Source organism: Chrysemys picta, chromosome 2 (genome assembly GCF_011386835.1).
Source record: "Chrysemys picta bellii isolate R12L10 chromosome 2, ASM1138683v2, whole genome shotgun sequence".
Classification (NCBI taxonomy): domain Eukaryota; kingdom Metazoa; phylum Chordata; order Testudines; family Emydidae; genus Chrysemys; species Chrysemys picta.
In genome coordinates, this window is record NC_088792.1 from 79,926,565 (window position 1) to 79,942,852 (window position 16,288).

The 16,288-nt window shown below is 41.4% G+C and overlaps 1 protein-coding gene across 7 annotated transcripts in view; it reads left to right on the forward strand.

The window, feature by feature from the left end:
• Window positions 1-14,077, forward strand: part of GGCT (gamma-glutamylcyclotransferase) — a 39,292-nt gene extending 25,215 nt beyond the window's left edge. For 5 of the 7 annotated variants that reach the window (XM_065583576.1, XM_005278675.5, XM_005278676.5 and 2 more), the window contains 3 exons: window positions 2,852-2,997; window positions 7,366-7,501; window positions 11,183-14,077. In XM_065583576.1, the coding sequence (XP_065439648.1) occupies window positions 2,852-2,997; window positions 7,366-7,501; window positions 11,183-11,332 (432 nt within the window). In that variant the 3' untranslated portion in view covers window positions 11,333-14,077. The remainder of the gene's footprint in view (window positions 1-2,851; window positions 2,998-7,365; window positions 7,502-11,182) is intronic. The other 2 variants (XR_010598358.1, XR_010598359.1) reach the window with 1 other exon arrangement.
• Window positions 14,078-16,288: the final 2,211 nt, after the last annotated feature.

Consider the following 16,288-nt stretch of genomic DNA (forward strand, 5'->3'; position numbering starts at 1 on the left):
ATACTCATTCAGTTATACTGTGTTTCAAAAAGAACAGAGATCTCAGAATGAAAAGGCACTACCCAGATTAACAATTGATTTCTGGTAATTTCTGTACAGTGAAACCAGGTAAAGCTAGCAAGACAAAACTAGCCTTGGAATAAAAGGTTAAGGATGCTGAACAGGAGTGTTAGCTTTCACAGAAAGAAGCAAGATAGCAGTGTGTAAAAATGAAGCAATCTGAACTTTGGGGGTGGGGCTGAGGGAGTGGACATGAGTGGTTATGGTAAATGGACAAGAGAAAACAAGGAACACAAGCAACAGACAAGGAAAATTGGATCAGCATTTAGGAGAGAGGCAAAAAAACGAAGGGCATGAGCCCAAGTAGTGCTCAGAGCCTTTATTTCTGTTAACTCCCATAGGCACTGGAGGGGCAGAGCATCTTGCAGAATCAAGTCCAAAGTGGTCTTAAAACAAAACAGGAAAAGCTTAAACGATCGAAAAATAATTAATTTTTATTAGAGTATCATCAATGTGCTCAGTTCTGCAAAAACCAGAAAAACCACCTCTTTAAGGGAAGGAGGGCTCAATCCTGCAAACATTTGCACATGTCTGTAACTTTATGCACCTGACTTCAGTGAGACTACTGGTCTGCATACCGTTACTCATGCTTGAGAGTTTGCAGGATCTAGCCTGGAGTCTTACAATCTGAAATCACTTTGTAGCAACTCATGGAATGGCTGAGGATTAGCATTCATGTAGGTATGTTCCTGTTTTAGAGAGCACTTTGAGAAAAGTTGCTTTTTGGAGGGTTTAGTTGCACTTTCTCATATATGGGGCATATTTTGCAAAACCACCTGTTGCATCCTCATGGCTTATTGAAGATCAGACAAGAGCCTCCAAAGTGTACAATTGATTTTTTTTTTAAGCCCTTCAAATTTCAGAAATATTTTTAAAGATTGAAAAACATATTTGAGCAGATGTGTAAGAGGTAGCTCACTTAACATAACCTCAACATAATTAAAAACACTTTAAAGGGACTTCCATTTGAAATATAGTCAGTTTTTAAAAAGGAGGGGGTTGCAGCTTAAAAGTAGTTTAACGAACTTTGCTTGTTCTTGAGTGATCCAGTCATTGGTGTAGATACAATTACGTTTTCCTACCTTTCTTTAGAATGTCTCTCTACACTGCTGCTGGATGAAAGGCCCACACAAACTGGAAACTGGCTGACAACTGATTAGTCACTCACCGTTTCCACGATGTGCTGAGTGCTGTTCGATGCACAAAGTAAAACTGAAAAAAATAGGAGGAAAAGTTTTACTGTATTTTATTTTACAGGAAACTTTATAGCAGGGGTCTCAAACTCAGTTTATCTTAGGGCCAGTGCCAGTCCTCAAATCCTTCCAGCGGGCCAATAATGTCACTGAAGATGGTATTCGGAAAAGAAAACGTTTCTATTGTATTTTTTTTATTTTGAATTTCTTAGAACTAATAAAAGTGTCATAACAACTTAATAAAATTCTTCGTCTGCTAGAGAGTTTTTAGTGTTTGTCAGACACCTGGCAACGCTTCAGTTCTGTCAGTTTCTTGATGTTTGGCCTCAGTGACTGAGCAGTTGGAACCTTCGGATTGCAGCAAGGTGTGCATCAGATGTTTATATTCATTGTGGAAAAAAGTCCTGCTGCCTCCATGGCTGACTCTGCCTGGCAACTAGTGATGGTATCTCTGTCCCTCTCCCCCAGCCAATGGGAGCTTCGAGGGGCAGCGCCTGTAGCAGACCAAGCCGGCAGCGTGGCTGGCTGCATGCGTCTCCTCTGCGTGCGCAGTGGGTAGGTTCTCAAGCTGCAGATGGCCCGCGGGCCGGGACTTTGAAACCCTTGTTTTATAGTAAAGTTAGGTTTTACTTGTGAGAACAGGAGGTGTGTGAGTTCTAAAAGAATCTCAATTTTGTACCTACAATGGGTTTTATAAAAAAAAAAAGATGAAAATATCCCCTAGAAGACTCTCACCTATTGTTCTTACAGGTAACTGAAGAATTAGAATTAGAAACTTTTTTTCAATTTACTTTGTGCATTTGATAGCACTTTCTGCCTACTCACTTTTGTTGGTCAGTTTCAGTTCCTTTTTTTTCTCATATGCTAGCAGGATGACTTCTCACATGCCCTGCTCGGGGCGGTTCAGATGCATGCTCTTCCTTCCATCCTTCAAGAGGGGGTTCACAAGTCAAAGCAGCACCAAAAGCTGAGCAGGGATAAGCAGCTGACGGGCATGTACACGGAGAGGAAGGGGACAAAGAGGAGTACTCGGCCCTGACAGGTTTGGTGCTGTGGCTCTCAGGCCCACCCAAAAACCCCTTCCAAACCTTTGAAGGGCAGCAGAAAACCATTACGGAAACAGGATTTTAACTTCAGGAAGTCACTGACATCCCTTTAATGTTACTGTATTGTATTTAATGGAGAATGTGTCTATTATGTTGAGATGAGGTTGTGTCTCTTTCTCTGCCAGCCCCATTGTCTAGCAATTCTTTAGGAGAATTGTCAGTTGTTTGGCCTAAAACATAGAGATGGGCCCAGATCTGGGCCCAAATTTCACAATGCAGCTCCATCATCACTAAAAATGAACCTACCAGACCTTTCTTCCGTCCCCAAACCAATTATTTTTCTTGGGGCCTGATGAAACTGCCACTGAAATCTGCAGAAAGTAACCAATTGATCCCAGTGGGAGCTGGATCACATCCTTAATGAAGGAAAAGTAACTTCCTTCCTTGTGGCTATGCTGGCTCTTCTTGTAGACTTCGCTTAAGCTAGTACTTTGTTAAGAAAACCCAAATCACTAAGTGGAAATTGATCATTTGTTTTGGTTTAATTTGCAGGATTTTAAACTCGTTTTTGGCAATCATCGAGGCAAAGCAAGTTCTTACTGGCATGGAAGTACAGCTACCATTGTTCAAAGCCCTGGAGACGAAGTGTGGGGAGTAGTATGGAAAATGAACGCTAGCAATTTAAATTCGCTGGATCAGTAGGTGCATTTTAATGTCTTGTGTCACTTTAGAAAGCAAGCCAAATGCAATGGTTATTTTTCAATAATCAGTGTGGTGGGTTTGTTTTGGATCAGGAAGAACACATTGGATTCTAAAACACAAATTTATATCTTAGAGCTTGGCTGTGGACAATGTATTATGTGATGTGGTCTGGATGAAAGCTGGAGGCATGTGGTAAGTATAGTGGTCAGTAGGTTTCCGGTATAGGGTGATGTTTATGTGACCATTGCTTAGTAGCACTGTAGTGTCTAGGAAGTGGACCTCTTGTGTGGACTGGTCCAGGCTGAGGTTGATGGTAGGGTGGAAATCGTTGAAATCTTGGTGGAATTCCTCAAGGCCCTCCTTCCCATGGGTCCAGATGATGAAGATGTCATCAATGTAGCACAAGTAGAGTAGGGGGCATAAGGGGATGAGAGCTGAGGAAGCATTGTTCTAAGTCAGCCTGACATCAGGAATCATAACATTAAAAAACCGGTAGGAGAACACTTCAGTCTCCCTGGTCACTCAATAACAGACCTCAAAGTGGCAATTCTTCAACAAAAAAACTTCAAAAACAGACTCCAACATGAAGCTGCAGAACTGGAATTAATTTGCAAACTGGATACCATCAGATTAGGCCTGAATAAAGACTGGGAGTGGTTGAATTATTACAAAACCTAAACTTAATTTCCCCAATACTAATTTCTCCCTACTGTTACTCACACCTTCTTGTCAACTGTCTGTAATGGGCCACTCTCCTACCACTTCAAAAGTTATTTCTCCTCCCTGGGTATCCTGCTGTTAATTGATTTATCTCGTTAGACTGACTTAACGCTTGGTAAAGCAACCCCCATCCTTTCATGTATTTATATCTGCTCCTGTATCTTTTACTTTATACATCTCATGAAGTGGATTCTAACCCATGAAAGCTTTTGCCCAAATAAATTTGTTAGTCTCTAAGGTGCCACAAGGGCTCCTCCTTTTTTTTTTTTGCTGATACAGACTAACACGGCTACCACTGAAACCTGTGATGATTCAGTTATCCCTCCCAATGTAAACCGGTCCTGCCCCCGTTCAGTGACAACTTAGATAGCTCTGTCACCTATCAAATTGCTTGCCTGCCTGCCTGTATGCTGGAGAGCATTGAGGCAGTACATGGCTAAGAACCTCAGAAAATCATCCCCCTCTTTTGCAGGTGCCTTAATAAGGATTTAGGAGCCTAACTTTAGACACTGTTTGGAAACTTTGGCCAGAGCTCTGTACTTCTTGTTTTATTACAGCTCTTAGTGGCCTAGTCTATAAAACTGAAATTTCAACTTGCACATTAATGGTGTATAATGAGTTTGAATCTACAAGGGGCTGAGTGCTCTCAGCTACCATTGACTTCAGCACCTCACAAGATCAGGCCCATTATGAATGCTTTCAGGATTTGAGGAATAAAATTAATGTTACAAAATTTAGTTTGGAGACATTGGAATTTGATTAAATCTGAGCAGTAAATTACCTTGTATACTTCTCATTGGGGAGAAGTTCTCACTCTTTCTCCTACCCAATTCTTCTCTGCACCTTACTGCTCTCACTAGTGATCATACTATAAGATCCTATCTCTTTTGTACAACATCTTAACTTGCCATGCATTCCTGAAACCTAAAATATTTCACAGAGCTAAAGATCCCATAACTATTTCTGTCTATGAGGGAAGATACTGCCCCTACCAGCACTGTCAGGAAAGAAAGGTTGCTTGGTAAATAATTGTAATTTGTATTGTGGAGTTTTAAATCACTTGCTCTTATTTTTAAAAAAAAGAACAGGAGTACTTGTGGCACCTTAGAGACTAACAAATTTATTAGAGCATAAGCTTTCGTGGGCTACAGCCCACTTCTTCGGGTGCCACAAGTACTCCTGTTCTTTTTGCGGATACAGACTAACACGGCTGCTACTCTGAAACCTGTCTTATTTTTTAATCACTTTTAATGCTAGTAAAAGGTACCTGATTGGCAGCTCTGGAGACTCAACTGTTCTAACTCAACAGAAAAGTTACAGGATGGGCATTAGCATTGCTGGCTTGCTCCCCCGACAGTTCATGAATAGGTCCTAAAGGTGATTTTCAAAAGGAAAGAAACTGGATTTGTCCTCTTTGCTTCTTTATGACCTATAAAGAAAACCTGATCTAAAAAAAATCTAGTGCTAGTCTTTTCACTAGATATTCAGGTTTTATCTACCCTGTCTCCCTAGTGATCTGGTATAATTATGATGGAGTAACCATGAAGTAAAAAGTGATAGGAAACTATTTTTATCAGTTGTTAGAAAATTTGCTTTTTGTGTGTGTTAATATAAACTTTTTCCCTTTCTGCACTCCTTGCCCTCTAGAAATAATTTAATTACCAGGATTTCTACCTGTTAAAATACTTATGTTGGTTTTTGTTCTGATAATGTGTCAGTGTCCTTTTAAGGACTATGGCCCCAATCCTGCAAAGGCTTACATTATGTCTGCACTATGGACCTTACAGCTGCACAGCTGTACTGCTACAGCTGTGCTGTTGTAAGGTCTCCTGTGTAGCTGCTCTTTGCTGACAGGAGAGAGTTCTCCTGCCAGCATATTTAAACCACCCCCAACGAGCAGCGTTAGCGATGTTGGCAGTAGAGCCTCTCCTGCCGACATAGCACTGTCCACACCAGCACTTTTGTTGGTGAAATGTATGTTGATCGGGGGGTGTGGTTTTTTTCCCCACACCCCTGACTGACAAAAGTTTTGCTGACAAATGTGCTAGTGTAGACAAAGCCTTAAATGTGTAGAGTTAAGCACAGACCTCAAATAGTCCTGCTGAAATCAGTGGAACTGTTTTCTCTTTGTAGTTGCACACATTTGTAAGTGTCTGCAGGATTGGGACATAGTTGTAGCTAAAAAATAGATTAACTTTCCTTAAATTATGTTGGATTATTAAACCTGAAAAATCCAGTTTTGCTTTTTACTGTGTATGTTCACTTTTTGCACTTTTTCTCAGCATGGACAATGAAAGTAGTCTTCTGGTTTTGGATTATGTGTAGTCAATTTCACTTTTAGTTCCTCATTTACTAGCTAAACAATACAATGCTTGGGTTGCAAACAAGAGAGAGGGATCTTTGTGTCTTTGCTTTCCTTGGTATTAAACTTCTTGGAGACACTTCTCTTGTTTGTAAGTTTTTGGAGGTTTTGTCTTAGCCTAAAATTTACATTTCATAAAATTTGTTTGACCTGTCACTTTTTCTCTTTTAAATCCCAGCAAAAGACATTATTGGCTTCTCATCTTTCTTCCCCCTGCTATGACCCAGAAATCTGTTTCTAGGGTTTACATTCCATTTGTTTGTAGGCTGCAATCTTCCTGTTAGTTCCATGCAGGCATATGGGTCTGCCTGCAGTGAGCCAGCTGGGGCCATACTCTGCTAGTATGTTAAATCACTTGTAAAAGTGATTAGATGTTGTTTTCATTTGAAAATATAATTTGTCAGATACTTGGATACCATTGTGATGAATACTGCTAAAACCTAGCCAGGGTATTCTAAGTGGTCACATTTTTACCTGTCGTGTTCAGCTAAGCAGTTAACTATCGTATCTAAATTCTATCCCTGATCTCATGACATTTGAACTAAGTTCACCCATTACTGCCAATTTATTTAGATTTGTATTAGAAGCTAATTTTAACTTTTTAGCACTGCGTTTTTAATCCACTGTCCTCCCCCTGGGCAAATCTTTCTTTTGAAAGAAACTAGTTATGGCGGTTCTCAATATAATCTTGTAGCTCACTGCTATTGTGCAAGTTCTACATACAAACTACAAGGTCTGGGCATGTTGATGGGTGTGCTGGGTTGTTCACAAGGATGTGCTTTGCCCAAGAACTGTGGGAGTTTCCTCACTTTAGAATTATCTCTATTTAAAAATAATTAAAGGGGCAAGGTAAAATTTTGCAGTAGTTTCATTATCTAAGTGGAACTTAATGATTCTGGCATTGTCTTTTAATTCTCATAATTTCGTTGTGTGCATATTGTGGATTATCAACTTTTATTTATATACCAAACATTAACTGATTCCCAAGAGGTGCAGAAAGTAACATTGCTGTTAACTTGCATGGTTACAGGGATAGGCTTGCTGTTACGCTATTTGTTCTGGATCTAAAAAACAAGCCAATGGTATTGTTCACTTTTTGATTTCAGTACTCCGAGATACAAGTATTGATCAAAATTATTGGAATACATTAATATTACTCAGTACTGCAGCCGAAAAGCCACCTCGCATTTAACATGCTAAAACTCACCTATTCAAATACATGTTAGTTTTCTCCCCTGTATTGGTGGTTCAGAATGAAAGGAAATGTTTTGATTCTTTACAGGCAAGAAGGAGTTGAAGGTGGTATTTACAGTCCAATAGAAGTCAACGTTCCAACTCAAGAGGGAAAAGTACTGACCTGTCGAAGTTATCAGATGAATGATTGTATCTGTGATCTCCCATCACCACAGTATAAAAAAGTAGGCATCATCTAAAAAGAGCGTGAACTGAAGTGGATATTGTATTACTACTTGCCACTTATAATAGTCTCTTACAACAGCATTTGCTATATAGCATAGTCCCTTAAAATAGCATTTCAATTCTTTCTAAATGTATCAAACCAATACATCCCTATTGTTAGTCTGCTGACTTCAGTGAAACTAAACAAAAGGTAAATCTGGGCTATTGTACATAAAGCATGTGCTCTCACCCATGAATTGCTTCTTCCTCAATTCATTTGCAACCACCTGTGAGGTTGCATCAGCTGCTCAAAAGCACTAAGCAACTTTACAAAATAGTTTGGGATAGAAAAGATCACTGTACTAAACTGAAGCCACAAAGGGAATTTTAGTGGACAGAACTTAACACCCTGACCTGGAATCTGGCAAGGACATAGATATTAATATCTCCACTCTTGTAAAAAGTGCCATAGAATCTTTCATGACTAAAGGTAGTTAGTATCTTGGCTTGACATCTCCAACATCACAGGCCCTGGGGCATTGGTCTCAGGGGCAGCTCCTGGCACTGGGGCAGCAAGCCGCGGGGGGCAGCCTGCTGGGTCACCATGAGGGCGGCAGTCAGGCTGCCTTCGGCGGCATGCCTGTGTGACGTCCGCCGGTCCCGCGGTTTTGGTGGCAATTCAGCGGCGGGTACGCCAAAGGCGCGGGACCCATGGACCTCCCGCAGGCATGCCGCCGAATCCGCGTTACCAGCGGACCTCCTGCAGGCACGCCGCCGAAGGCTGCCTGACTGCCGTGCTTGGGGCGGCAAAATACATTGAGCCACCCCTGATTGGTCTAGTACTTCTTCTTAGCGTAGGCGCGGTGTCCCTCAAGTGTCATGTGACCAGGATTCATCACTGAATTTGGACTGCTGGTTGGATCATTAGCTTCCCTGGCTTGGGCCGGGTACTGCTGGGGAGCACGACATGTACGCTGATCCGTGTCCCCGGATTTAGTACTGGTTTGGAAGAAAAAGTTTCATGTGCGATGTCATCAACACCACTCTGCAGCACACTGACTCTTTTTGGAGGTGTGCGTAAGCACTGAGCAGTCCTGACTTGCTTAGCTGGTGAGGTCTGAGGCCCTATCCAGAGGTGGTGTGACTACATGTCTAGAAATGTTTAGCTAATCAGAATTACAGATAAAAGCAACAAGCTACCATAGTGACTTTCTACTGAAAATAACTAACCGGGCTTGATCCTATAACCCCTATGCATATGTCACGCCTTTTGACCCTGGGGTCCATCCATATGGATCAGCTTGCAGGATCAGAATCTGTTTTTTTGTTAAAGAACTCTAACCCAGGCAACCCTAGTGTGTTGGCAGCCATCACTTCCCCCTTACTTTTCTCCCAGACAGATCTTTGGGGTGGGCTGTTTGAAGAAATACAACTATGCTAATACAAACATCAAGGTTGATAATTTATATATAGTCTGGGGCTCTCCTTGCCATACTGCATGTATACCAAGATAATGGAAAAACTGATCTTTTATTTGACAAACAAAATTACCCCTTACAAGTAAAACTTTACAAGGCAGTCATCTAACTGTATACACTGTAATCTAATACAGTACTACATATGTACAATTAGTCATGTATTTTTGTGACAAAACTGACTGTTATGGGAATTGTAACTTCCTGGCTTGTGTATTTAAATTCTCTGCCCTACGCTTTTTACGCTTTTTAACCTACTAGGCAGAGTCTGTCATCACAATAGTATCTTGCTGCCTGAGCTTTTAAAACATGCATATGTATCTGTTTATATTAGTAATTATATCAGTTCTCTTTTCTCACTGGCTTCCCTCTCTCAAAACAATTGTATTGTCAGGGACTCAAACCAAATTTGACTCTTCGTTGTAGTTGCGTCAACTCTGACACTGCCTTCTGTAAGGGAAGTGTTCTCTCAGTCTAATCTCTCTTAGTTTTCCTATGGTTCTCTTCTACCTTTTTCTTCTATGTGAAAGGATTTTATTTAAGAGGACAAGTAGGGCTGTTCATGTCATATGGCTGTATCAGTGACTAAGTGCACTGTGTGTACGTCTGTGTGGTATCTTCGGTACCTGAGATAAGCGGTTTTTATTTTTGTAACCTCCACCCCAGTAATTTCCTGTATTTTTCTTTTCACTTCCCATGAATAGTTTTGGCTTACACTACACACTTTTTTTTAATTTATCTTATGTGGGGGAAGGAAAGCTTCAGTAAAATAAACAGTAGAGAAACTGTCTTCATGTATGCTACATCTAAATGGCTTCTTTGCTACTGTAGTTCTTACTCCTATTCACCACTGTCCATTCAAATTAGAAAGACCCAGCAGCTGTTGGTGTACCATCTCAGGATTTTTCTGTAATAACTCAAGTGTTATAATTACTTCTCACTTAGAAGAACTTATGCTAAGGCTGGTTGAAGACTGAAATCCTATATCTTAAAGGTGGAAATTAATTTGCTCCTGGGGGAATTCTGTGCCAAAAAATTTAAATTTTTGTGCACAAAAATTTTAAAATTCTGCATATTTTATTTGTCAAAATAATGCAATGTAATCACTCTGGTTTCAATTATTTTGGTAATTTATTTAAACTACACTACAATGGGATGGAGAATGGGAGGAAGAAGCATTGGAGGAAATCCCCAAATACCTAATAGTAATGTAGATAGGTTTCACCCTTTATTTCTAGTTATTAGTCAACAAATATATGCAGCCGTATGCTCAGTGTTACATCATAAGTAACTGAAGAGTAAGTGAGGACTGAGGAATCAAACTCTCAATTTATATTGGCTACTGACCATCTCCAGAAAAGGAAATAGAAAACAATTCATGGAATACATTTTGATAAGAATTTTTTTCAGTCCAAAAAGTTAGACCAGTTCTGATCACTAAAGGAACATAAGCATTTATAAGGCCATACTGTCCTTTACACCACTCTGGCAATGTAAAGGCGCCTTAAAACTTTTACACCTGTTTTATATTCCTGGGGGAATTCACAAAGATAAAGCAGCATTCACTAAGCAGGCAGGCTGCTACATTCTGCTCTGCTTGAGGGGACAGAGCCTGTCCTACACCTACCTCCTCAGAAACACCTTGAAGCTCTGCCCCTCCACGCTGAGCATGCTACAATAGTGAGCGAGAGGGACAGTCTCTCTCTCACACGACTGCCCAGCACCATCACCGCGGTGATTTATGTCTCTACTGGCTGCTCCGGACACATAAACCAACCTGCCTGTGCTGCCAGGGAGGGGCATGTGACCGCTCTTGCAGCTTCCCTTTGCTTCCCTGTCAGATATCATATTTCTGTCAAAGAAATCTGTGGGGGACATGAATTCTGCGCATGCACAGTGATGCAGAATTCCCCCAGGAGTATTAATTGAATCATTAAGTGCCTGATCTCTCAGTGCCTTACACAGTAGCCTCGTAGGGGTTTTGTACTAGTACCCATCCTGGCAGTATCTGAGCTGCTTCAGGTTAATTATATTGGCACTAGAGAGATCGTTAGTAGTCTTCATGGTGTCTTTGGCTGCCTTCCTTTTTCTGGGTAGGTAGGGTGTACATAGGGTTTTGTTTTAGTCCCATCACCTTAAGTGGTACTATTTTTACACAAGTAAAGGTTTGTGTGATCTAACTCTTTTATTGTAAAGTGATGTTAAAAGTTTTTCTTTTAATTGTAGGTCATCTGTATGGGTGCAAAACAGAATGGCTTGCCAACTGCCTATCAGAATAAATTAGAAGCTATAGAAACGAACAACTATGCAGGACCATTCTCAATCTTTGAAGAAATTGAAGCTGCTATTAAAGAGACAGAAACAACAACTCAGTAGAAAAGTATCCCCAAAGTATTTCCAGTTCCACTTCCTTGCCTGATTTAATTCTATAGCCTGTGTTATACCAGAGGTCAGATTAGATTATCACTGTGGTCCTTTCTGGTCTTGGAATATATGAATTTTTCATTTTGATTTAGGCATCTGTCTTCTCAATATACTGATTAGCAATAATTTCCTTCTTTGATAAAGAAGGGCAAACTTGACACGTTTGTGTAGTTCAGTAAGGTATTGGATTGAATATGCAATTTAAGGTCCTAAGCTTGCGAAGACCTATGTACATGCTTAACTGTATGTACCACATCTAAAGCTAAGCACGTAAATCTTTGCAAATTGAGCTTAACTTTCTGTAGTTCTCATACAGTGCTGGTAAAGTTCATATAGTTCTTTAATACATCTATAAGCAGAACTAAAGAGAAAAGTCAGCTTGGTAGTCATGTGCACATGCTGCTGTGTTCTAGGATTAAGAGTTGCAGGATCAAGCTACAGTTCTTAAGTGCTGTGCACACAGTTCTCCAAGCAGGTTTAAAAAAACTTTTTTTTCCCAAATGTACATAAGGTTCATTGGGATGCAAAGCAGGGAATTAAGCTGATACTGATTTGGATTTTTACATATCTAACTTCTGTAGCAGGGGTGCTGAGAGTCATTGAACCAAACTGTAAACCCTGTATATAATGGAAACCCCTTCAAGATGGGGGGGTGCAGCAGCACCCCTTGCACCACTAGTTCCAGCACCTATGTTCTGTACAGCAAGATTTTTTTTTCTTTGTCCAGGAGGTGTATCCATTTGCTTTTAAAAGTTAATCATTGGCTACTCTTTACCTTTTAGGTGTGCAGTCAACCCTTGTGTACTAATATGTCATGCCACTGGATACTGGTCACTTAAAAGTCAGTTTAAGCAAGAAAAGAAAGGAATTTAAAACACAAATATTTTCCATAGAAAATATTAGTTTGAAAACGTTAGTCTAAGACAGTGGTTCTCAAAGCCGGTCCGCCGCTTGTTCAGGGAAAGGCCCTAGCGGGCCGGGACGGTTTGTTTACCTGCTGCGTCCGCAGGTTCAGCCGATCGCGGCTCCCACTTGCTGCGGTTCGCTGCTCCAGGCCAATGGGAGCTGCGATTGGCCGAACCTGCGGATGCAGCAGGTAAACAAACTGGCCCGGCCCGCCAAGGTCTTTCCCTGAACAAGCGGCGGACTGGCTTTGAGAACCACTGGTCTAAGAGGCAACTCATGCCCTTAAGGAAGTTACCAGCAAAGTATAGATACATCTCTGCATTAAGCATCTTCACATAACTTTCATATGACTTTGTATTATGCCTCTAATTTCATACAACTTTGTATCAGATCCTTATATAGAAAACTTTGTATTGAGCCTTGGTATAATGTTAAATGTCTTTTTGCTAGGAGTAGAATAAGATCCCTCCCACTCCCCTTTTAATCAATTGCCCTGTTGAATGAACCAGGTCTGAATGAGTAAAGGCGTGGAAGGCAAGCACCTCCAGACTGCTGCAATAGTTGGAGAGGGGAAGGAATCCAAATCCAAGAACAATAAAACTTGTCAAGTGGGCTCACTAAAGAAGAGCAGACATATTGACGGCCTTGGGGGTTAGAAGCAAGCACCTTCTTTTGAAAACACTTTCTTTGAATAGCATTGGGACAACACCCAGAAAAAAGCAGCACAAAGGACCAACGGACACAGATACAGATTTTTGAATCTGGTATAGATTTGCATGAGAGGGAAGCTGCTATAAATGTGAGGTGTCTTGCAGAGGACCCTGCGTCTCGTCTTGTCAACATCGGAGCATCGATCCACATTGGCAAAAGCCCGGCTCCACCCCTCCCCCATCTAACTCACCTGGCCAGTGCAGTTATAGTACTTATATAATATACATATGATACAGTGTTGATTGATACATGTATTACCAATAAATGTGGCGCTTTGCCTTATTCCCCCTGAAAAGATCCTGTGCAGTACTTTAAGTACAACAGAAGGACAGCATTCTACCTGTAATGGCGTACTGTTTTGTGGTATTGCTAGAAGTGGATGAACCAAGTCAGATAAAATAACTCTCTTGAATGGATTTTTTTTAAATTTTAAAGAGTTGGCTAACTACTTAATTTTTTTTCCCTTAAATCATTGAATGCCTTGAACTTCCTGACTTCTGCAGGAAGCAGACCTAAGGCGTGATGAAAGCCCATAGGAATCTCTTCATTGACCTCATTGGGTTTGGATTAGGCCCCAATAAAGAAACACTGAGTCTCTCTTCATGCTATCTGCAGCCTAGCTCAAATCAGAGTATTGTAAATCTTGCACGAGTTCCTGATTTTGTGATACTTTCAGACTAAATTGAATGATTACTTCTGGGGAAAGTGGGCAATTGAACAATTTTGGGAAATACAAAAAGACTGCATGTCTTTTTTTTGTCTTTTGTATTTAAGATCCGTATGCAAAGGATTTGTCCTTGATATAAAGGGGATATGTGTTATCTTCAAAGTTACTATGTGATTGATTATGACATCTGACAACATACACACAGGAACTTATAATTTACCTTGTCTTCCCCTCATAAACTTCCATATTGGACATGTGCCATAGCAGTGCACTTCCCATCCACATCATGTGAACATCTCCAAAGTTTATGCCTTTCATTTGTGCGCCATCTAATTCCCATGTTCTGTGAGTATAAAATATAAATATGTATGCACTGAAAGTTGGAGTAAATAAAAAAGATTGCAATTGCCAGATTACTTGTGTGTCTATACAGTGCACAGTGAATGAAAAGTCCTCTTGATTCAAGAATGCTCAGTGTAGCATGTGTAGGCTAAAGCTGTTTGTATGAATGCATAAGTGAAAGTTGTCATATTGGGCATTTTTTTTTAATGCATCTGTAAATTAATCTATGTGCACTGTGTACGTGTGCATAGAAAAGATCAGTTTTTTAAAGAAAGATTCTTTATAACTGTAAGGATCATTTTTGCTTAAGATCATTTGAAACTGCCATCTTTAAAATTGTTACTTTAGAACAGGGTGGGCAAATGTTTTGGCCCGAGGGCCACATCTGGGTATGGAAATTGTATGACAGGCCATGAATGCTCATGAAATTGGGGGTTGGGGTGCAGGGGGAATCAAGGCTCTGGCTGGGGGTGCAGGCTCTGTGGTGGGGCTGGGGATGAGAGGTTTGGGGTGCAGGCTGGGACATGGCATTGGGGCATGGGAGGATTTCAGGGGTGCAGGCTCCAGGCGGCACTTACTTCAAGCAGCTCCCAGAAGCAGCAGCATGTCTCCCCTTTGGCACACGCAGAGGTGTGGTGCTGGCCGGATGGCACTGCGTGCTGCCCCATCTGCAGGTGCCACCGCTGCAGTTCCCGGCCAATGGGAGCTGCGGAGGCGGTGCTTCGGGCAGAGGCAGCGTGCAGAGCTCCCTAGCTGCCCCTACATGTAGGAGCTGGAAGGGGGACATGCTACTGCTTCCGGGAGCTGTGCGGAGAGAGCAAGCCCCCGACCCCACTCCCCAGCGGGAGCTTGAGGGCCGGATTAAAAGGTCTGATGGGCCAGATGTGGTCCACGGGCCGTAGTTTGCCCACCCCTGCTTCAGCAGCTCCAATTAAATGATTTTTTAAAAAAATGTGTAACTTAAGTTGTTTACAAACATAATGTACCATCATATATGCTTAGCTTTATTACTAAAGATTAAGGCCAAAATAATTGTCAAGAGGAAGAAAAAGGAAACTTTCAAAGGACAATATAGTTGCAAATCATGTAGAAAAGGAGCAATGCTGGGGATCCAGTACTTATGCCACTGGCACAAGAGATCAAAGATTTCTATGGAAGCAAGGGCAAAAATGCAATTATACCTCTACTATATTTGATCCAAGGAACATGCTGTCCTGCACTGACCTACCAGTGTCCTAATTTATTGATGTAACTTAGCCTAAATGGTGGTGGGTCATGAAAAATACTTTTTGAAATCTTTATTGTGAAAGTTTTACACTTCAAGCTTGTGTAATTCTTGTTTTTGTCTGTTCCTTGTCTTTAAAAGGCATGGGGTTTGGGGGTAGGGGCTGGACAGCTTGCAGGCTGATAGCTAAAGGTCCTGTTTTTGTGGTAAGTGACGAAGAGTCCTGTGGCACCTTATAGATTAACAGACGTATTGGAGCGTAAACTTTTGTGGGTGAATACCCACTTCGACAGATGCACGTAGTGGAAATTTCCAGAGGCAGGTGTCATCCTAACACCTATGATAGCTCTTCAATGTGGCAAATGCAAACAACTGGTAGGGAGGTTATCACCTTTGTTGTCACATTGTAGACAACTGTAGGAACAACAGTATCAGGTTGCCCTGCCCTAAAATATATCCTCATTCTTCTTGCAAGTTCAAGTGTATAAGCAAAAGTAGTACTAATCAGCCCTATCTTTCTGTGGGCTCGTTTTTCCAGATCTTGGAAACTTTGGATGCAGTAGCATGCTGCTTCAGCCATTACTGTATGGTGAGGTGTGCCTCCAGCTCTTCCCTTGTGCCTCCAGCTCTTTCGCTAGACATAATGGCCTGGATACAAATACACCTCTACCCCGATATAATAGGGCCCGATATAATACGAATTTGCATATAACGGCGTAAAGCAGTGCTGGGGGGGGCCTGTGCACTCCGGTGTATCAAAGCAAGTTCGATATAACGCGGTTTCACCTATAATGCGGTAAGATTTTTTGGCTCCTGAGGACAGCATTATATCGAGGTAGAGGTGCATCTTAGAAACAGCTTTAAAAAGTGAACAGTGTTTGTATTAAAAATGACCCTAGTCTCTCCCTCCAAAGTGAGCTGGCCCTCGCTGGGCTCTCTCCAGTCCAGGTACTCTGTAGACTCCTAGAACCATAGAGTAGAAGGAACCACCAGGCTCATCTAGTGTAACCCCGGGCCCAGCTGCAGGATGGGTTGTGGCTGGGAGGTGGGTGTAGCT